General features: G+C 36.6%; 1 protein-coding gene across 1 annotated transcript in view; it reads right to left on the bottom strand.

Moving 5' to 3' along the window:
* The window catches only part of ABCA12 (ATP binding cassette subfamily A member 12), a 215,468-nt gene that overhangs the window by 173,023 nt on the left and 18,726 nt on the right, over positions 1–23,719 (bottom strand). The window contains exon 6 of the mRNA XM_088021951.1: positions 1,274–1,424. Within this exon, the coding sequence (XP_087878077.1) occupies positions 1,274–1,424 (151 nt within the window). The remainder of the gene's footprint in view (positions 1–1,273; positions 1,425–23,719) is intronic.

Genomic DNA, 23,719 nt, shown 5'->3' with positions numbered 1-23,719 from the left:
AATCATCTCTTCATCTACTTTACTATTGACCTCTGTTCATAAAGATACTCAACTCCTTATTAGCCTCTGTCATAGTCAGTCTGTTTCCTCATCTACACTCTGAGCCCCTAGAAGACAGAAACAGTGGGTTGGGGATTAAGTCTATATCTTTGGAGAATGGTGAGGACTCTGACCTGACTAGATCTAAGAGGTGGTTTAAAGTGGTAGCAGATAAAATTTGAAGAGTGAGGGACCTTAATGCTAAAGAACTCAGGATGCCATTTTGAGGATTCAGAATGGGAAGTTCCTGGCAACTCTTCTAAAGAGAAAAAGCAAGATAAAACTGATGCTGTGGGAGGATGAAGATGTTAGTGGTTGGGGGGCCCCTGGGTGGCTCAGTCAATTAAGTGTCTGATTCTCGATTTCAGTTTAGGTCATGATCACAGGGTCATGAGATTGAGCCCCATGTTGGGTTCCGCACTCAGCAGGGAATCTGCTGGAAATACTCTTCCTCTCCCTCTACCTTTAGCCCTCCCCCCACTCTCTCTCCCAACTAAATAAATCAATCTTAAAAAAAAAAAAAAGAAAAAAGAAAACATTAGTGGTTGAGACCTGAAATCTCTATTCTGAATGGGAAACAAACGGGGGATTAAATCAATGATGAAGCGAAAGAGCTTAGGAACTTTGATGGTAACAAAATCCATTATTTTACTCCTTTTTTTATCCATACTATCAGAGACAACTTACTTTTTTTCCTCCCACCATTAATTGATTTTTACATTAAGATGCTCTGGGATTGGGGTCTCTGTCTGGCTCAGTCAGCAGAGCATGTGACTCTTGATCTCAGGATCATGAGTTCAAGCCCCACATTGGGCACAAAATTTATTTAAAAAAAAAAGATGCTATGGGATGCTCATCACATATAGTATTTAATCTTTATAATAAACCTGTAAGGACAATTTTAGAATCTCTGCTCTACAGATGAGGAAACATAGGGTAAGTAGCTTTCCTAGGTCACACTGCTAATGAGTGTCAGAACAGTGACCTGAACTCAGGCCTCTGTGTCTGCAAAGCCTGTTCTCTAATAGACCCTCATAAAGCAAGCATGAATAAGAAAATATGGCAAGTGTGTACATTTGACCCAGGTGGAAATGTGCAATACATTGAGAAACTGAAGTTAACTCCCGGCAAAAATAACAGCATCCTTCTTTTATGAGGAGGGTGAGGCTTCCTCAGAGGCTTAAGATAATGAGGCACCAATTGCTAATACCTCATTACCTAAGATCCACCTTACCTGCGATAGAAGGTGGTGATAGCTAGTGCTATGAAGCAGGTAGGTGTGAGGAAGATGTCAGATTCAGGATTTTCAGGTACTTTATCAGCACTGAGGTACTCCAATGATGATGTGGATAGAAGAACTATGTCAGAAAGCAACTGGTAAAAATCTGATCCACAAAACCAGGAAGTAAAGCATATTTTAAGGGGGCTTAAAACAAGACTCACTCTCTCCAAGCTAAGTTATAAGGCAGCTTCTCTCTCCAAGATGGTACAATGATACAGAATACCACATCACAAATAATATGGTCTTGTCAGTAAAGCCAGTTTGATAAACTAACTGATTATCTTGCTTATACCATTGAGCCATGTGACTCTGGGAATTTCAGGGTGATTTACAGTCTTGCAAAGAATTACTCACCTACTCACCCAGGATGTGTAATAATTTGCTTGGTTAGACTGGTAAAGTATGTTGAATTAAGTTATTTTACTACATATGTTGCTATAATCTTCTAGGTATAAGAAATAAGAAATAATTGGTCCTTTTTGGGCCAACCTATTAAAACTTAAGGAAAAATTTGAGGTAGAGTATTAAGAAAGATCAGTCCTGAGGTGCCTCAGTGGCACAGTTGGTTAAGGGTCTGCCTTCTGCTCAGGTCATGATCTCAGGGTCCTGGGATCCAGTCCTGTGTAAGGCTCCCTGCTCAGTGGGGAGTCTGCTTCTCCCTCTCCTTCTGCCCCTTCCCCTGCCTCATGTGTGTGTTCTCTCTTTCTCAAATGAATAAATAAAAATCTTAAAAAAAAAAAGAAAGATCAGTCCTCTTTTTGCAGTGAAAGTTTTAATCAATTCTCCTTTTAGGAGGAAAAAATGAAAATGAAAAATACTATTGTTTCCTTTGCACCTTATATCTTTCTCCCCCCACAAAACCTAAAGCAGCTATAAGACAAATATTTGTTTTTATCTAGTATCACTTATTTCTTTATCACAAAAAAATACAAGAAACCGATTTCAGGATGTGTTTTAGTCTTTGGTGATTTACCTGTTGCCAGAGAAATTTAAAAGAGAATATCACAAATATTAGAGGTTTCTATATTCATGTGGCAGCATGCATTCTCTTGAATAGAACAGAAACTATCTTAGAAAAATAGATTTTTCTTGAATAAGCTGGAAATTTTTCATTCCTAGAATTTTAAAATTCCAAAACTTCAGTATAGGAAAAACAAGTCACCCAGTTATCTGTCCCCTCAATCTTGAGCAACACACAATTTTCCTATATATTTCCTATGTGTGTCATTACTAAACTCATTTGAAAGAATGGTATTGGGTGGATAGGGACTGGTAAATGACTTAAATTCAAATCAATAATAAAATATTTTAGATGAAAATCCCTTGATTCAAACACTAATTGGCCAGAGTACAGAGAATTAAAAGTCTTTGTTTTCAATGAGGCAGCAAAGATGATGAAAGAGTAGGAGACCTTAATTTCATCTGGTCCCAGGAATTTAGCTAGATAGCTATCAAATCATTCTGAACATCTGTGTACTCAACCAGAGATCTAAGAAAAGAATAGCTGCGACTCTACGAATAGAAAAGCAACCACTTTCTGCAAGGTAGGAGATGCAGAGAAGTGAATCTGAGGGGATATATGGGAAGGTAGACCATGGGGACTGGCATGATATATTAAGGGTGCTAAATGAGAAAAATATGCAGCCAAGAATACTTTATCCAGTTAAGATGTCATTCAAAATAGAAGGAGTGATAAAAACTTCCAGAACAAACAGAAACAAAAAGAATTTGTGATCACCAAACCAGCCCTACAAGAAATATTAGAGATCCTCTAAGCAAAGAGAGAGCCCAAAAGTAACACAGAACAGAAAGGAACAGAAACAATATACAGTAACAGTCACTTTACTGGCAATACAGTGGCACTACATTCATATCTTTCAATAGTTACTCTGAATGTAAATGGGCTAAATGCCTCAATCAAAAGACACAGGGAATCAGATTGGATAAAAAAGCAATACCCATCAATATGCTGTCTGCAAGAGACTCATTTTAGACCCAAGATACCTCCAGATTGAAAGTGAGGGTGTGGAAAACCATTTATAAAGCTAATGGACATCAAAAGAAAGCTGGGGTGGCAGTCCTTATATCAGACAAATTAGATTTTAAACCAAAGACAGTAATAAAAGATGAGGAAGGACACTATATCATAATTAAAGGGTCTATCCAATAAGAAGATCTAACAATTGTAAATATTTATGCCCCTAAATGGGAGCAGCCAATTATGTAAGCCAACTAATAACAAAATCAAAGAAGCACATAGATAATAATACAATGATAGTAAGGGACATTAACACCCCCCTCACTGCAATGGACAGATCATCTAAGCAGAAGATCAACATGGAAGTAAGGGCTTTGAATGACACACTGGACCAGATAGACTTCACAGATATATTCAGAATATTCCATAGTAAAGCATCAGTGCACATGGAACATTCTGCAGAACAGATCACATACTGGGTCACAAATCAGGTCTCAACTGGTACCAAAAGATTGGGATCATTCCCTGCATATTTTTGGACCACAATGCTTTGAAACTGGAACTCACTCACTTAAGAGGAAATTTGGAAAGAACTCAAATACATGGAGGCTAAAGAGCATCCTACTAAAGAATGAATAGGTCAACCAGGAAATTAAAGAAGAATTAAAAAAATTCATGGAAAGAAATAAAAATGAAAACACAACTGTTCAAAATCTTTGGGATGCAGCAAAGGCAGTCTTAAGAGGGAAGTATATAGTAATACAAGCCTTTCTCAAGAAACAAGAAAGTCTCAAATACACAACCTAACCTTACACCTAAAGGAGCTGGAGAAAGAACAGCAAATAAAGCCTAAACCCAGCAGGAGAAGAGAAATAATAAAGATCAGAGCAGGAATCAATGAAGATAGAAACCAAAAGAACAGTAGAACAGATCAACAAAACTAGGAGCTGGTTCTTTGAAAGAATTAATAAGATTGATAAACTTCTGGCCAGACTTGTCAAAAAGAAAAGAGAAAGGACCCCAAAAAATAAAATCATGAGTGAAAGAGGAGAGATCACAACCAACACCAAAGAGATACAAACAATTATAAGAACATATTATGAGCAACTATATGCCAACAAATTAAGCAATCTGGAAGAAACATATGCATTCCTAGAGATAAAACTGAAACAGGAAGAAATGGAAAACCTGAACAAGACCCATGACCAGCAAGGAAACTGAAGCAGTCATCAAAAATCTCCCAATAAACAAGAGCCCAAGGCTGGATAGTTTCCCAGGGGAATTCCACCAAACATTTAAAGAAGAATTAACACCTATTCTTCTGAAGCTGTTTCAAAAAATAGAAATGGAAGGAAAACTTCCAAACTCTTTCTGTGAGGCCAGCATTACCTTGATCCCAAAACTAGACAAAGACCCCACCAAAAAGAAGAATTACAGACCAATATCCCTGATGAACATGGATGCAAAATTCTCACTAAAATACTAGCCATTAGGATCCAACAGTACCTTAAAAGGATTATTCACCACAACCAAGTGGGATTTATTCCTGGGCTGCAAGGGTGGCTCAATATCCACAAATCAATCACTGTGATACACTACATTAATAAAAAGAAAGGAATGCAGAAAAAGCATTTGACAAAGTACAGTATCCTTTCTTGATTAAAACTCTTCACATTGCAGGGGTAGAAGGAACATACCTCAATATCAGAAAAGCCATCTATGAAAACCCACAGCAAATGTCATTCTCACTGGGGTAAAACTGAGAGCTTTTCCCCTAAGATCAGGAACACAGCAGGATGTCCACTATCACCACTGCTGTTCAACATAGTACTAGAAGTCCTAGGCTCAGCAATCAGACAACAAAAAGAAATAAAAGTCATCTGAACTGGCAAAGAAGTTAAACTCACTCTTTGCAGATGACATGATACTCTATGTGGAAAACCTAAAAGACTCCACACCAAAATTGCTAGAACTCATACAGGAATTCAGCAAAGTGGCAGGATATAAAGTCAATGCACAGAAATCAGCTGCATTCCTACACACTAACAATGAGACAGAAGAAAGAGAAAAGACAGAAGAAAGGGTCAATCCCATTTACAACTGCACCAAAAACCATAAGATACCTAGGAATAAACCTAACCAAAAAGGCAAAAGATCTGTACTCAGAAAACTATAGAACACTCATGAAAGAAATTGAGGAAGACACAAAGAAATGGAAAAACGTTTCCACGCTCATGGATTGGAAGAACAAATATTGTGAAGATGTCAATGTTGCCTAGAGCAATCTACACATTCAGTGCAATCCCTATCAAAATACCATTAACTTTTTTCAAAGAAATGGAACAAATAATCTTAAAATTTGTATGGAACCAGAAAAGACCCCAAATAGCTAAAGGAATGTTGAAAAAGAAAACCAAAACTGGTGGCATCACAATTCTAGGCTTCAAGCTGTATGACAAAGCTGTAATCATCAAGACAATATGGTACTGGCACAAAAACAGACACACAGATCAATGGAATAGAATAGAGAACCCAGAAATGGACCCTCAACTCTATGGTCAACTAATCTTCAACAAAGCAGGAAAGAATATCCAAAGGAAAAAAGATAGTCTCTTCAACAAATGGTGTTGGGAAAATTGGACAGCCACAGGCAGAAGAATGAAACTGGACCACTTTCATATACTGTACACAAAAATAAACTCAAAATGGATGAAAGACCTAAATGTGAGACAGAAATCCATCAAAATCCTAGAGAAGAACACAGGCAGCAACCTCTGTGACCTCGTCTGCAGCAACATCTTGCTAGACACATTTCCAAAGGCAAGGGAAACAAAGGCAAAAATGAACTATTGGGACTTCATCAAGATAAAAAGCTTTTACACAGCAAAGGAACAGTCGACAAAACCAAAACACAACCAACAGAATGGGAGAAGCTATTTGCAAATGACATATCAGATAAAGGGCTAGTATCCAAAATCTATAAAGAACTTATCAAACTCAACACCCAAAGAACAAATAATCCAATCAAGAAATGGGCAGAAGACATGAACAGACATTTCTCTAAAGTAGACATCGAAATAGCCAACAGACATGTGAAAAAATGCTCAACATCACTCAGCATCCAGTAAATACAAATTGAAACCCCAATGAGATATAACCTCACACTGGTCAGAATGGTTAAAATAAACAACTCAGGAAGCAACACATGTTGGTGAGGATGGAGAGAAAGGGGAACCCTCCTACACTGTTGGTGGGAATGTAAGCTGGTGCAGCCATGCTGGAGAACAGTATAGAAGTTCCTCAAAATGTTGAAAATAGAGCTATCCTATGACCCTATGACCCTAGTTTGCACTACTAGGGATTTACCCCAAAGATAAAGATGTAGTGATCTGAAGGGGCACCTGCACCCCAGTGTTTACAGCAGCAATGTCCACAATTGCCAAACTATAGAAAGAGCCCAGATGTCCATCGATAGATGAAGGGATAAAGAAGATGTGGTATATATAATGGAATTTTAGGCAGCCATTAAATAAATGAAATCTTGCCATTTGCAACGATGTGGATGGAACTAGAGGGTATTATACTAAGCAAAATAAGTCAATCAGAGAAAGACAATTATCACATGATCTCACTCATATGTGGAATTTAAGAAACAAAACAGAGGATCATAGGGGAAGAGAGGAAAAAAATAAAACAAGACAAAACCAGAGAGGGAGACAAACCATAAAAGACTCTTTTTTTTTTTAATTCATTATGTTCAATTAGCCAACATACAGTACATCATTAGTTTCTGATGTACTGTTTAACAATTCATTAGTTGTATATAACACCCAGTGCTCATCACATCACATGCCCTCCTTAATACCCATCACCGGGTTACCCCATCCCGTCAACCCCGTCCCTTCTATAACCCTGTTTGTTTCCTGGAGTCCAGAGTCTCTCATAGTTTGTCTCCTTCTCTGAATTCTTCCCATTCAATTTTCCCTCCCTTCCCCTATGGTCCTCTGCACTATTCCTTATATTGCACGTATGAGTGAAACCATATGATAACTGTCTTTCTCTGCTTGACTTATTTCACTTAGCGTAACACCCTTCAGTTCCATCCATGTTGATGCAAATGGTAGGTATTCATCCTTTCTGATGGCTGAGCAATATTCCATTCCATAAGAGACCCTTACTCATAGGAAACAAACTGAGGGTTGCTGGAGGGGATGTGGGGTGGAGGGGATGGGGTAACTGGGTTTTGGACATCAAGGAGGGCACGGGATGTAATGAATACTGGGTGTTATAGAAGACTGATGAATTACAGACCTGTAACTCTGAAACCAATAATACATTGTATGTTAATTAATTGAATTTAAATTTAAAAAAATTTTAAATTAAAAAAAGTCTTTGTTTTCTGCCCCTTTACATGCCTTCTTTTAATAGCATCTTCCTTTCATCAGACCTTCACAAGCAGTATTTTGGAACAAAGGAGGAGGAAAAATATCAGGAAGAAATGGAAGGGAGCAACCAATTGTCATGTATATTGGTATCTGTAGTTTGACTTTTGAACAAAAGAATGTATTTTTTAAATAGGGTGGAATAAATTCAAAAGTCCATACTCAAAAATATCCATTTTTACATGTGTTTATATAACATAAATACATACTCATATATGATTCTTTACGAACTAGATATACAAAGCATATGCATAAGTATGTAAAGAACCATTCATAAAAATTTAGCCTTTATATAAGCATACATGGATTGTAAATGTGAAGAAAATGGTACATAATAAAAATGAAACATCTGGCCCTCCAGATATGCATTTTAATGAGTGCCTTAATAATAGCATGTGACAAATGGAGCATATGGTCATGATATCAGTAGTCTTGCTACAGAGAACTGGACAGATCTTTTGAACCAAATTTTGTAGTATATAGATACATCTACAGTATTTTTCTAAACACAAATTTGAAACCATTTTAAATTAAATAACTGCACATTCATTAATTGTTTTTACTAAGTTCATACACTAATCTTCTTACTAGGAGGAAACACTCACATGAAACACAAAACAAATACATCTTAATCTAAAATAACAATTTGAATGACCACAATGAAGCTAATCTTGCCCATTCTGCACCTACTCGGGCTTTCTCTCTGGATCATGGAATGATTTTGAAAGTGGTTGTGATTTAGATATAGGCATAACAGAGAAGAAACTTGTTCAAAACACTCCAAGAGGCTTGCACAAACTTTCCCACCGCTAAAGCTCTTATGGGAAACATAATCCCATTCTCACCTACAGCTTAACCCTCAAACCCTCAACCTTCTTTCAATAAAGAAAGTTCATTGCTTAGCGCAAACAACAAGCATTTTGTGTAGCACAAGGAGCCTATGAAATGGAGTTCTGTTGATGTACTGGTTCTGCAGACTCAGGAGGTCACTGACAAGATGCCATTTTGATATAGCAACTTCATTCCCTAAACCAGAGACCATGTGAGAAATTTCAAATCATGCTGAAAGAGAAGGCACCAACTTCTGGGTGGGAAAGAACACTGTGAGCTTATTTAAAGAAGACTTGTTTTGACTAACAAGGAAGCAGAATGTTTTGGGGGAAAGAGCAAAGGAAATCTGGTGATGAGATGATTGTAGAGGTCATTCTATCACTTCCCAGCGAGGTCAATTTCTGAGGCTCAAATGCTCTACTTAGAAAGCGGGGTAATAGTTTACAGATTTGTTGGGGAATTAAATTAAAGGAACAAGCAAATGTAAACAACCTAGATGTTAGCTAAGGCCTCTCTGCCCCCCAATTCCTATATCTATGCATGTTGCTTGAGTTAATACGCTATACAACCCAGAGAGAAACTCAACCCATGATGGTGTATAAAACAAACAAACAAACAAACAAAAAAAAAACACCAAAAGCAAAAATGCACACAAAGTATTTGTTTGATCTTAGTGCCCTTATAGGTACCCTTAGTGGGGCCACAAATTGGTAGAGTGTGTGAACTCTCAATGTCACCAGCTTCTCCTCTTCTCTCGGCCCTTCCCATCCCATTCTGGGACAATTAAATCTCTCTCCTTTTCTTTTCCTGAGTAATTTTGCCTCCTTCTCTGAAGCTTGGGTACCTCCTGACCTCCAGACTCCAGAGGGATGCATTTACACCAAAGCTTATATATAAGTCACTAGAATAAGGGCTGTACTCTCTCCATAAGAAATTCTGATAGCAGCTGCTCAAGGAGTAAAATTTCACCAACTCCTTACAGTTAAGTACTATTATTACTGGCTAAAATAAAACTTGATCACTTGGAACCTCCAGAACAATGACAATCAGGGAAGATAATGAGATTAATTCCACAGCAATTATTTCACACTCAAAGCAATATTCAATTATATATCAGGGCCTGTGAAATATTGCCACTTTGTATTTTTTCCTATACCCAAGGCAGTTTGAGTAGAAGTGCAGACCCCTTTGTGATCTGTGACATACTCTCAGGTGGCCTGGGCATTCTTTCTGAAGATTTAACATTTTGGGGCGTTCACATTCATGATACCCTGAAAAATTAAAGTAAGTCTCTTCTACTTCATCTAGATGAATGCCTTATGAACAATTAAGTGTCAAGTGATCATCTGTGGTAGAAATGTTCAGCCTTTTAGTGAATTGATAATTCACTAAATATATTCTCCTAATATAAAAATAATAGTTGTTACATATCTGCTACTGGAACTCAAACTCAAAAGAACTGTTAAATTTCTTTACAAGTAGCAATTCTCTGTAGCAATGATTTTTCATAGATGAAATTCTTACTTTTACGTATATTAAGGCTTTGATTTGACATCATTAACATGATATAGTGAACCAAAGTAAATACTATAATTGTAGTGGGTCAGTGAAAAAAAAGAGGTAGACTTAATACGAAAATTATACATTCACAGTAGTATCAAACAAATGCAACACATGTTTTAGAAAAACTTAGTTTCAGCAGAAGGAAATCATTAGTAAATGACTTGTTTGTGGCATTTAAAAAACTATTTGAGCATAAATCAAGATTTCTTGGTTATACTTTAAATTCAGAGGAGACTGGTCTTTGGAAGGTTCTGGGTAAATATAAAGTCTGAACTAGCAAAGATTTAAAGTAATTAATGCGATTATGTATGACTTAAACAAACATGCATTTCCTACATTTAGAATATACTGACTATAGTGACTCTTCTTTGTAGATTAGAATCCATCCATTTAAATATCTAAAAATATCAGGTAAACATGCACATTGAACCCCTAGGATTAAAGGGATGAAGGACAAAAATTAGATCATGAGCAACATGGAGAAATTCTGGGAACAAACACTTTGGGTCCTGAAATTGTCTAGACATGTTACTTGGCTAGGCTAAGTCCCTAGTTATTCAACCAAAAACTAATCTAGGTGTTGATGTGAAGGTATTGCCTAAATGTGATTAAAGTCCATAATCAATTCACTTTAAGTAAGAGAGATTACCCTAGATAATCTGGGTGAGCCTCATTCAATGTAGCCCAGTCTCAGTCTTAAAGCCTTTCAGCTGAAAGGCTTTAAGACTGAGACTGAGGCGGGACACCTGGTCAGACGGTTAAGCGTCTGCCTTCAGCTCAGGTCCTGATCCCAGAGTCCTGGGATCCAGTCCCATGGCAGGCTCCTTGCCCAGCAGGGAGCCTGCTTCTCCCTCTGCCTGCTGCTCCCCCTGCTTGTGCGCTCTTTCTCTGACAAATAAATAAATAAAATATTAAAAAAAAAAAGTGAGACTGAGGCTTCCCTGATTAAGAAGAGATTCAGCCTGGGGATAGCACTTCAGTGCAGAGCTCCAGCCTGCCCTTCCTGACATCCTGGGCTACAGATTTCAGACTTGCAGGACCACCCCTCATAATTGCATAAGCCAACTCCTTGCAATAAATCTCTTAATATACATCTCCTGATGGTTCTGCTTCTCTGGTGGAACCAACTGGATACAAGACCCTAATAACTTGAAGGCATGCAGATGTTCAGCAATTACATGGAACTGATATCAAATAAAAATTTAAATGCAGCAGAACTTTGTAGGTATTTGAAAACTAACCTCTTAAATTTTTTAACTATTTTTTTAAATTGCTGAAACTATTACACATATATACAAATATTTGAAGGGAAAAAAGGCATTTGCTTTCAATAATTTAAAGAAAATGTTCTCTACTTCTTATGAAGGAATAGTATGAATCATAAAACTGGAAAAGTTTCAAACAATTGCTATAAGCATCATTGAATGAACAAGAAAGATATTGCAGTGTAGGGAAACTCCAATACTAGACAAATAGTATTGGCAAATGGCCACTAGTGGTGGAACCAGCATGATGCTCCAAACTATCATAAAGTACCATCTCAGGGGTAACTAGTACAGAGAACAAACAAGATCTGCTACTCTAGTAGAGACCAGTGAGGACCCAGAATGAATGTGGATTTGTGAGCCTTCCATTTCACAGGGCTATGTCAAAATAGACATTGAGGCTGCTACCCTGCTCTCTCTTGAGTCTCCTGTTTTGGAGAAACCAGCCACCATGTTGTGAGGACACATAAATAGCCTGTGAAGAAGAACATGTAGGGAGAAATGAGGCTTCTAGCCAACAACCAGCACCAGCCTGCCAGTCATTTCTGTAAGCCAACTTGGAAGTACGTCCTCTAGCCCTGGCTAAGATTTCAAATGACGGCATCCCTGACCAACATCTAGACTGCAACCTCAAGACCATGACCCAGAATGTCCAAGATAAGATATTTGAAATCTCTCACCCATAGAAACTGAGGATAGTAAATGCTTATTATTTTAAACAACTAAATTTTGGGGTAACTTCTGATACAGCAATACATAACTGTTACAAATATAATACTTCTTAGCCTAATAATTTCTAATTAATAATAAAAACAGAGTAATAGAGATTAAAATTATACTAATCTTTGTAGAATTGCTTCATGTACTAGTATTTATCACAATAAATAATATAGCTTTTAAGAATGGTGCTTTTCTATTAGTTAATTATATTTGGGCCTCAAGTTATTTCAAGAAAAGGACTTAGTTTGCAATCTTCATGTTCTGAGAGGAGGAACTGCAAACAAAATGGCAACTTTGCATCTTCAGAATTTCTGCAGAAGAAAAACTTCCAAAATTGTGTATAAAAACGTGTGATAAATTATCTTTGATCCATTCATAATGAAAAACGTGAATAAAAAATATATTAAGGAAAAATGAAGTACCCCAAACACATTTTGTTCTTATTAATCACACTAGTCATACTGTACAACACAAGGCTTCACTAAGATTTAAGAAAAAACAAAAACAAAAACAATTTTCTTATAGTTCTGAATCTAAAAAAAGTTAAAAATGCAAACAAAAAGTTATCAACTGCTAAATATTTTCCATGGTTGAAAATAAAGAATTTTTGAGATTTGACAAGGTATGAATCCTAGATCCAAAGTTCTTTCTAAGAAACATGTTGCCGAACATCTTTCTCCTGAATCATATATATCATATCATATCATATATCAGATCATAACCATTATAGTTATGTTAATTTTATGAATACTATATGAATTAAATTGTTAACGGTATTATTGAACATGCTATGTGTATATGTATACTCAGAAACATACACAGAACTGATATGTAATCATGAACAGACTAGTACAGCAAAATTACTAGCCATAAAAAGAAAGACAATGGCCCCTCTTATCATTCTTCTACCACAAGTACTCTATATGACATACAAGAAATTTGAGAACTGCTTTATCATTTTCTTATATAAGATATTCTAGCAAAAAGAATAGCGCTTAGGTGTTACATATTATAAGTCAGCTTCAGTAACAACAAGAACCTTAATATTGCACTTTGCAGATAATAATACCCACATAACAAGACTTATTAACAACCTTGTTTGCAAAGAAAGTACTTTGAAGACATCAGAACTTATTGAAGAAGTAAGCACCCAGGTGGATCTTGAGACTACAAGCATTTCTCACTTGATGCCTGCTCTAAAGATACTCTCATCATTCTTCTCCAGGGAAAATGCTGAAATTGGTTTGTATGCAAGGAAAACTGAGATACAGATGGAAATCAAGAGAATATTTTGTTATTTTAAAGGCTTTTTTACTACAAAGTTACGACTTTGGAAGAGATTAACGGTGAGACTCTTCTGTTCCTCTTTAAACTTGCACCCACCAATTGTAGCATCCATTGGTGGGTCTTGCCTGTAGCAATTATTATTGTGTTGTTATAATAGTGATTTTCTATTTCCTACCTTCCTTCAGCACTTACTAAGTGAAATTCTTCTATAAAGAAGTGTTGTCCCTTCTATACCACTTATATAGTTTTTCAAGTATTTATTTATATCAATATGGACTCATGGATATTTTATTCTTTGGGTTAACTTCAATTATGCTTAACTAACTTAACTAACTAACTTCAGAGTTAAAGTCACCTGGACTAGGAAGACCCAACACATTTGCTTAAGTCAAAATTCTGAACCCAGTGTAGGCCCAACCATGTAATAGAATTCATTACAGAATTCTGCCTTAATGTGTACGTTTCTTTGTGTGTGTTCTATACTAGATTTTCTTGTAGATGCTCAATAAATGTCAAATAAATTGGTAGTTACTTAAAACTGAATATTTATCAAATCAGTAGTTGCTTAAAACTGAATACTTATTAAACACTAAAGGTATAATAAATAACTATGTTGAATAAAGATTATGTCCCCACCTTATAAACATTATGGAATTTATATTTTCACAGGTTTTTATTCCATCATGGTACATATGATCAAAGAGCATGGAATTTCTTTCCAGAGCACAGTTTTAACACCACAGTTGTATCATACATCAAGATATTAATCTTAAGCCCTTGGTTAAAACAGAGTCTGCTAAGTTTCTAAACTGTAAAGTTATTAACTAATTTGGGAGAGATACTTTAAGACCTGTTACTATCCTGTTCTTCCTTAAACATTTATTTACTAATTTTAGCCACTAAGTTCACTCATCCAGACTGCTACTTAAGCTCATTATGGGATCTAAAGAATTCAAAATACTTTGACTAAATGATGGTAAAATTAGAAATCTCTCCAGGAAAATGTATTAGCCTAACACGGTATAGAGGTTTATGTAAAAAATCTCAAAAGAGCCCAAGGCTTTTCTCTCTTAACTTGGGTGTTATAGTTAAAAACAAATAAGTGGTTTTGGCTACATTATCCAGGAAAAATAACAGCTGAATGACCCGGATATAGCATTATATGCTTTGCCAACATTTCAAAGGTGAATTTCAGCATCTATTATGATCCATTTTATGATATGAATACTTTCTTCTCTGAAAATGCCATACTATGATGCATTCTCAAACTTTTTAAACTACTTTCTCTAATGCCATTTAAAAAGAGCTGATGAAAAGTCCTGAGTTCAGATTCTAAACCAGAATTATGCCTAAATTGGGAGGAGAGAGAAAGAAGGAATGTGTTCCCATTGATGCTCTCCAAGAATTGTTTTATAACATAAAATATATTTAAAGCTTCTTGGAAACACTAAAACATGGGAAGTCAATATTACAAATCTAGGCCAAACCAGAGAAACTAATTAAAATAAAACCTTATGGAAAGATATTAGTTATACTTTCATGTTTAAAATAATTAATAAATTTCATGTTTTATCACCTAAGGAAAAAAAATGGACAAAGTTTGCCTTAGAGACCAAAGTTTATGTACAGCATTTTCCATGAGGTTAACTAACACACATCAACCCTTTGAAAATGTTACTACTTGCATTGCATTGGACACACAGCTTTTGTTGGGTCTATATGGAGAAGGGGAGAACTTAACAAAATGTGTATGAGTTCATAAAACTTTTGTTTATAAATCTGCTTTTAAAGGTTAATAAGTAACAAGGAGAGATTGGTGAAATTAGGTAAAAAAAACAAAACGCTCATAATGTGAATGTAAAAAGTAAAAACTGAGGTAGCATGGAGGGAGTAGCCTCATGCTTAGAATAATTTTACGGAGATGCCCCCAAAATGAAAACATTATACTTGACATCTGTCCAACTTTAAGTGCTCTGGGACATTTCTGGCGAAGTCATCTGGACAACTCCGAGAACCAGAAGGTTAGGAAGAAAGTCATCAATTAGCACTGCTACAAAATATTTTTCATAACCCAAGATATGACACTACTCACTGTGCTTAACTTCTTAAACTCCACTTTGGTAAAACTGAAATTATGATACCAACTTGCTTTTCAATGTTATTGTGAAGGTTATCCAATAAGACGCACAGCATTTTAAAACACTGAAATGAGCTCCCTGGCAAGAAAGTCAAATGTCAGTATCTGCTCCCAAGAAATATGGTGGATTTTCTCTTCTGGGAGACTTTATGAAGTCATTTGTTCTGAAAGTTTGCAACATCTGTTGGTCTGAAAAGAGAATATCGGATTAAATTTCTTGACATCCTTTTCAGCTTTATTCTCTTATAAAGTACATGTTGCTTTCATGTAACAGTTCTCAATAAGGTTTGATCAGTGATACATGCTCTGTCATCCACCCTTCCCTCTCCAAATCATTTTTCAGATTGCAGCCATAATGATCTTTTCCAAAACACAGGTGTAAAGATATCATACACACCCCCTTTTAAAGTCCTTGAATGCCTTTCCTTTGTGTTTAGGACAAACAAACATGGAACACCTTAATGATCCATAAAACCTATTAGAGTGAAAAGCTGCTATGGTCTGATGCCTATGTTCATACCATCCTCTTCCCAAATTCTCTCCACCTGCCTCTTGTCAGTGCCCCTCACCACCCTCCCTCCTACCCCAGGGCCAGGGCCTAACACACACCTCCCCGCATCCGCTCCAGGTTCATACCTACTCACTCCTTTTTACTTGTCACTTCCTTAAAAATGTCTCATCTAAAATCCATAGCACTGTGCTTATCTATTTGATAGCTCTTATTACTGTTGCAATTTAGATTTTGTGTGTGCTTATTTCATCGCTGGCTATCTCGTTTACTGGATTGTATATCTATCAAAATCCATGACATACAGGAATCACATTGTGTCCCAGGGCCTACACAGTGCCTCACACCAGAAAGGCTCTCAGTAAACTTTTTTGAATAAATAATATTTGCCTAAATCATTCCTCTATTCCCTTGTAACTGAAGGCAGTCGAGTGCCACTGCCTGGGGAAGGAGTTCCCTTTCTGCATGACCCCTGTACGCATGACCAATAAGCAAAGCAATATATTGGTAATGATGCCAATAGCTAGTCAAGATCTTCCTTTCAATAAGCTAGTTTTTACAAAATCAACTTCTTTTTGAGCCTGGCATCTTTATTGAGAACATAAGCCACCCTTGATCTCAGCAAGGAATAGAAATGCAGGGGTGATCAGCAGCCACTGTGGAAACGCATTAGTAGGTCTCAGAGATGCCCCTCAAAGGACAACAGTCCAGCCTGCTAAGAGGACTAACCTAGTTTCCCATCATTTTATATTATGTGCTAATGCTTTCCTCTACCCTATTGAATCCTCTTGCAGGATAATACTATTCATTTTAGCTTCCTATTGCTAAAGTCCTCTGGGTACCTTGTTTCTTTAAGGGTAACAGAAAACAGCTAAAATTCTTATCAAAAGTATTCTGAGTGGTGTATACTTCCTGTTTCTATGAAAATAAAACCTGTCCTTAAATGTTAGCACATCTTTAAATATATACTATCAAGGAGGAAACAAATATCTGAGTGAGCCACCTCTCAGAGGAAATATTTATGCTACATGAATTAAAGGGCCTCAGAGCACCTTTCTGAAGTAGAATAAAAACAAAGCAAGTATGTATTGGTTGAAGCCCCAGACACTTGGCAGGAAGGAGTCCTTGATTCTCTTTGAGTGGAGAAAGGATTCATTCTACCCTTGAGCAAGGTGACTTCATTGGGTCTCTGTTATTCTCTTGAATAATATAGATATTCATTCTCTCATTCTCTGTTTTTCATCCTGCGGGTGTTATCCCTAATTATTTATATTTTTCCTAGAACTATTGAGATATTATTAATATATAACATGTTAATTTTATTTTAAGGTGTACAATTCAATGACTTAATACATCTATATATTGTGAAATGATTACCACAATTAGGTTAATTAATACCTCCATCCCCTTACATAACTACCATTTTTGTGTATGTGGTGAGAAAGATGATTTAAGATCTAATCTCTTATCAACTTTCAAATATATAACACAATATTGTTAATTATAGTCATCATGCTGCACATTCCCAAAACTTATTTATCTTATAGCTAGAAGTTTGTACCCTGTGATGAACCACTTCCATTTCTCCCTCCGCCCCCTCTTGGCAATCACCATTCTACTCTCTATTTCTTTGAGTTCAACTTTTTTGTATTCCACATGTAAGTGAGAACATACAGTATTTGTCTTTCTCTGCCTGAATTATGTCACTTAGCATACTGCCCTCAAGGTCCAACCAAGTTATCACATATGGCAGGATTTCCTTCCTTCTTACGGTAGAAGAATATTCGTGTGTGCGTGTGTATCATAGTTTCTTTATCCATATATTTGTTGATGGGACAACTTAGGTTGTTCCCAGGTCATGGCTATTATAAATAATGCTGCAGTAAACTAGGGGTGCACATCTCTCTTAAAGGTAGAGGTAGTGGTTCCATTTTCTTCAGATATATAACCAGAAGTGGGATTGCTGGATCATATGGTACTTCTATTTTTAATTTTTTGAGGAACCTCCATATTGTTTTCCATAGTGTTTTCCAAATTACATTCCCAGCAATAGTGTACAAGAGTTCTCTCTTCTCTACATCCTTGTCAGCACTTGTTATATCTCGTCTTCTTGATAATAGCCATTCTAACAGGTATGAAGTGATGTCTCATTGTGGTTTTGATTTGTAGTTCCCTGATGATTAGTGATGTTTAGCATCTTTTCATGTATCCATTGGCCATCTGTATGTCTTCTTTGGAAAAATGTCTATTCAGTCCCTCTGCCCATATTTTAATTGGATTGTTTGGTTTTTTTGCTCTTGAGTTATATACGCTTCTTATATATATTGGAGATTAATTCCTTATCAGATAAATGGTTTGCAAATATTTGCTTCCATTCTGTAAGTTGCCCTTTTATTTTGCTGATCATTTCTTTTGTTGTGTTGAAGCTTTTAGTTTGATGTAGTCCCACTATTTTTTTTTAATTTTTGCTTTTGTTGCTTACACATTTGATATTACATGCAAAAAATTTTTGCAAAGGCCAATGTCCAGGCACTTTTCCCCCCGTGTTTTCTTCTAGTTTTACAGTTTGGGGTCATGCATTTAAGCCTTTAATCCATTTTAAGTTAATTTTTGTGACTGGCATAGGAGTCTAATTTCTTTCTTTCTTTCTTTCTCTTTCTTTCTTTCTTTCTTTCTAGAAAGGTAGGTGGTGGAGGGGCAGAGAGAAAGGGGGAGAGAGAGAGAGAGTCTTAAGCAGACTCCATGTCCAGCACGGAGCCCCACACAAGTCTTGATCTTACAAACCTGAGATCATGACCTGAGCTGAAATCAAGAGTAGGACACTTAACTGACTGAGCCACCCATGCACCCCCAATTTCATTATTCTGCATGCAGTTATCCAGTTTTCCCTGAACCATTTATTGAAGAGAGTATCCTTTCTCTATTGAGTCTTTTTTTTTTAAGGTTTTATTTATTTATTTGAGACAGAGAGAGACAGAGCATGAACAGGGGGGAGGGGGCAGAGGGAGAGGGAGAAACAGACTTCATGCTGAACAGGGAGCCCAACTTGGGGCTCAATCCCAGGACCCTGAGATCATGACCTGAGCTGAAGGCAGAGGCTTAACCAACTGAGTCACCCACACACCCTTCTACTGAGTCTTAAGTCCCTTCTCAAATATTAGTTGATTATATGTATGTGTGTTTATTTCTGGGCTCTCAGTTCTGTTCTATTGGTCTGTGTGTCTATTTTTATGCTGGTACCATACTGTTTTGATTACTATAGCTTTATGACAAAGTTTCAAACAGGAAGTGTGATGCCTCTAGCTTTGTTCTTCTTTCTCAAGATTACTTTGGCTCTTTGGGGTCTTTTGTGATTCCATATGAATTTTAGGATTTTTTTTCCTATTTCTGTTACAAATGTCATTGGAATTGATAGGGATTGCACTGAATCTACAGATTGCTTTGTATAGTATGGACATTTTAACAATATTAATACTTCTGATCTATGAACATGGGATATCTTTCCATTTATTTATGTATTCAATTTCTTTCATCAATGTCTTGTAATGTTCGGCATATAGCTCTTTTACCTCCTTGGTTAAATTTATTCCTAAGTATTTTATTATTTTTGATACTATTGTAAATTTATTCCTAAGTATTTTATTATTTTTGATACTATTTATTATTTTTGATACTATTTATCAATTTTTCATGTGTCTCTCCTAGACTGTAAGATACCTGAGGGAAGAGTATTATTCAAATATATATATATAAATAGGCTCAAAAGATATTTATTTAATTAATAAGTTGATTTAAAATCATTGATAGTTATGGGATACCTGGATGGCTCAGTCGATGAAGCATGTGCCTTCAGCTCAGGTCATGATCCCAAGGTCCTGGGATCGAGTCCTGGTTTGGGCTCCTTCCTCAGCGGGGTGCCTGCTTCTCCCTCTCCCACTGCCTCCTCCCCCCTGCTCATGCCCTGTCTCTATTTTAAATAAACAAATAAAATCTTTAAAAAAATAAAATAAAATCATTGATAGTTATGACTCTAATAATAGTTCCTGTCCCAGGAACTAATTTAAGTACTTTATACATGTTAACTACTTTATTGGCTATCTTGTAGCTGGATACTCAGCTGGATACTCAGCCTGCAAGAGCAGGCTATCTCTATTGGTGAAGGCCATTCATCCTCTTTCAGTTTTTAAAGGGTTGCACATGGATATTCAGGCATACACTCAAGAGTGTGACAAATATCCCAGACAAACTGTCCATGCATTCCCATGTCACAATATGTAAGGGATTTAGCCCAATGCCACAAAGAATACTAAAATGAGTAAGATTTAGCTCATTTTCCAAAAAGCTCTTAACTTTTAGAGGGCTGATAAAAATCTGCTAGTCCCCCCTTCTCCACTCCCTTCACCAGCACCTTTTTCTTGCTGGACTCCTAAAATGCTTTCAGTCAATTTTATATAATTAGGTAAGAAACTGGAGGTTTTCTTTCTGGGGAAACTGACCTACCCAAAAGAAAAGACTTCAGAAATTATTTTGGGAGTGTCCTGGTGGGAGAGCCAGAACCCACATCCAATCACCTTGTGGCAGGTCCACAAACTGGCAAATGTGCTCCCAGAAACAGAGTTCCCAGTAACATTTTCTTTAAAATTAAGCAGCCAGAAACCACCAGACAGGAAAGGGAAGTTTTAGCATGGAAGGCAGAAATTCAACAAACAGAAAAAAAGAAACACAGAGAAAACAAAGATAAGGGAGGAAACAAAAGGAAACTAAAACATTTAAATTAATTTTGTTAAAAAGGTAAGAGCAGATGCTACAACAATCTAAAAGAAGCAAAAGCATACACAAAACAAGCAAAGGATGTTTTGCTACAAATAAAAGAAAGAAAATTAAAAGTATGATAAAAACACAAACCTTTTAACATGTAAAAGAGGCAAAACTGTTCTTCTACCCTTTTAAGGTCTGTCACTGGGCCTGAGAATTAAGTTTGCATAAGAGAGATTAATAGGAAAAAAATATACAAATTATATTTTTCCATGTACATGGAAGCCTCCAGACCCACAAAGTGGTCAGGCCTACATGCTTATATGCTAGGTTGCACAAAGAACAGTAACTATGAAATGAGTAGCTAAAATATCCAGGAAGGCTAAAGGAAGATAAGGGTTATTTTAACAAGATTTATTTGTCCAGATTCTTTTCAGCCTTAATTCCTGTCTCTGGTGATGAGAATGTTCAGGGAAAGTATCTTTCATGTGGGAGTTTTATCTTCTCTTTTTAGGGGGAAAAAGAGGAGAGGGTCAGAGTACCTTTCTTCCACCTGTTTCTTAAGTGCTTTTAACTCAAAAGGGTCAACATACCAAATTGGCATATTTTGGGGTGGCAGGTTCTCAATCCTTTCAAATGGGAGCATTGAAAAATGAAGTACAAAGTAGAAATAAAATACCAAGATAGTGAAAAATACAAAGATAGTAAAATTTTATCTATTGAAACAATCCAGGGAGTCCAACATCTCAAAAATAATAGTTCCAGGGGCACCTGGGTGGCTCACTCCATTAAGTGTCTGCCTTTGGCTCAGGTCATGATCCCTGGGGTCCTGGGAACAAGCCCCACATCGGGCTCCCTGCTCAGCAGGGAGTTTGCTTCTTCCTCTCCTTCTGCCCCTCCCCCCCAACTCGTGCTCTCTCTCTAGCTCTCTCTCTCTGTCTCAAATAAATAAATAACATCTTTAAAAATAAATAAAGTTCCAGAAATTTAGAGTAAACAGAAGATAGCAGATTACCAAAAGATAAAACAAGAATATTTTCCAGAACTAAAAGGCATGTATTTCTAGGTTTAAGGGACCCACAGACAAATCCTACATCAAACCACATCATATAAAATTCAAGAATAATAGCTATAACGGATAGATTTTAAACATCATCAGAGAGTAAAAAAAAGAAATCCTCATCTTTTATAAAGGATCAAGAATCAGTTTAAAATGATCATTGAATAAAGCTATTAATAAAAAGAATGAAAAGATAATCAGTTATAGCATCAGACTTCCCAACTTCATCACTGGAAGCTGAAAATAACAGAAGAATGTGTTCAAAATTTGAAAAAAAGGAATTTCTGCCCTAATACTGAACCAAATCAAACTGGCAAGTGTGAAAACAGGACAAAGATATTTTAGGTCATAAAAAATGTAAATAGAAGTACCTACCAGGAATCCTTTCCCAGGAATCTACTGAAGGATATGCTGCCTCAAACAAAGGAGTAAATCAGGAAAGATAAAAACATGCACTGCAGGAAACAGAGCCTCGAGGAAGAGAGAGGTGAACAGCCTTCTCTGTGGTGGGGAAAGGGAGGGGATTCCTAGCAGGACAGCTGTGCCACCAGCCTTGGACTGGCCAGTCCCCATTACAGCAGGACCAAGGCCTCAGGAGACCAGTCTCCAAGAAGAAATAAACATGACAAAAATCCTAGTATGTTTGAAATTATTCAGAGGGGTTTGTGAAAAACATAACAAATCCAGAACAGTAGTAAATGTTGAGGAAATGAAGACCCAAACTCAGAATTTAGAAATAAGCCTTGTCATTAAGAAGAACAGCATGCAGGGGCACCTGGGTGGCTCAGTTGTTAAATGTCTGCCTTCAGCTCTGGTCATGATTCCAGGGTCCTGGGATCGAGTCCCACATTGGGCTCCCTGACTGGCAGGAAGCCTGCTTCTCCCTCTCTCACCACCTCCCCCCCGCTTGTGTTCCCTCTTTCACTGTGTCTCTGTCAAATAAATAAATAAAATCTCTAAAAAAAAGAAGAAGAAGAAGAACATGCAAGAAGAGAAAAGAGATGCTCACCAGCCAGAGGCTGAAACCATCCCATCCCAGATTCTCAGCACAGTCTAGTGTGATTTTTTTTTATTTTTTATTTTTATTTTTTTAGTGTACTTGAATAAAACCTAAGGTTTCTTCCAGGAATTGCCTTGGAGTCAGCAGGATCTCCGGGTTGAGAGATTTCAAAGCATAGGGCTTGTAGGTCTAAGTAAATAAATTTCAAAATGGGCATTTGAAGGGGGTGTGGACAACATTTTAAAAGGACCCCAGAGTCTGTTCCAGTAGAATATTTAGAGTACGTCATTTGCTGAGATTGGAGCACTCATTAACTAGGTTATACAGCATGATCTTATAGAGTGGTCCTTCCTCAATGTTAATTAGAAAAAAGCAAAAGTTAATGCAAGAAAAAAGATGCACAACTACAATACTCAGCAATGTCTCAGTTGTGAATAATATTTATATAACCATTGTAATGCTTCAACTGTTCTCAACAAAAATTTCAATATAAGCATATGGGGGGGTCTGTATGTGTGTGTGTGTGGTGTGTGTGTGTGTGTGTGTGTGTGTGTGTGTGTGTGTGTGTTAGCAGTAGGGATATGGATTAGTTGGTGTATAGGGTAGCAAAATCCTCTTCTTCTCTAGTATGAAATAAACAGAAAATGTCTAAAACTTTAAAAACCAAGAAATTAATACAAGATGCATGCAATTTAGAAACATGGAGGCGAACACCAGAAGAAATAGCTTAAAGAGTTGAATGTGGTTGCCTCTGAGCAGCGGGAGTTAGGAGTTTTTCATTATAAGCCAAGTATTACTTTTTATTTTTAAAATTATTGGCTCATTACTTTAATAATGATTAAATTTAAATTT

Source organism: Eumetopias jubatus, unplaced genomic scaffold (genome assembly GCF_037043125.1).
Source record: "Eumetopias jubatus isolate StellerSeaLion01/CBP00866 unplaced genomic scaffold, mEumJub1_p1.0 scaffold_3, whole genome shotgun sequence".
Lineage (NCBI taxonomy): Eukaryota > Metazoa > Chordata > Mammalia > Carnivora > Otariidae > Eumetopias > Eumetopias jubatus.
This window is presented reverse-complemented; position numbering and strand designations above follow the sequence as displayed.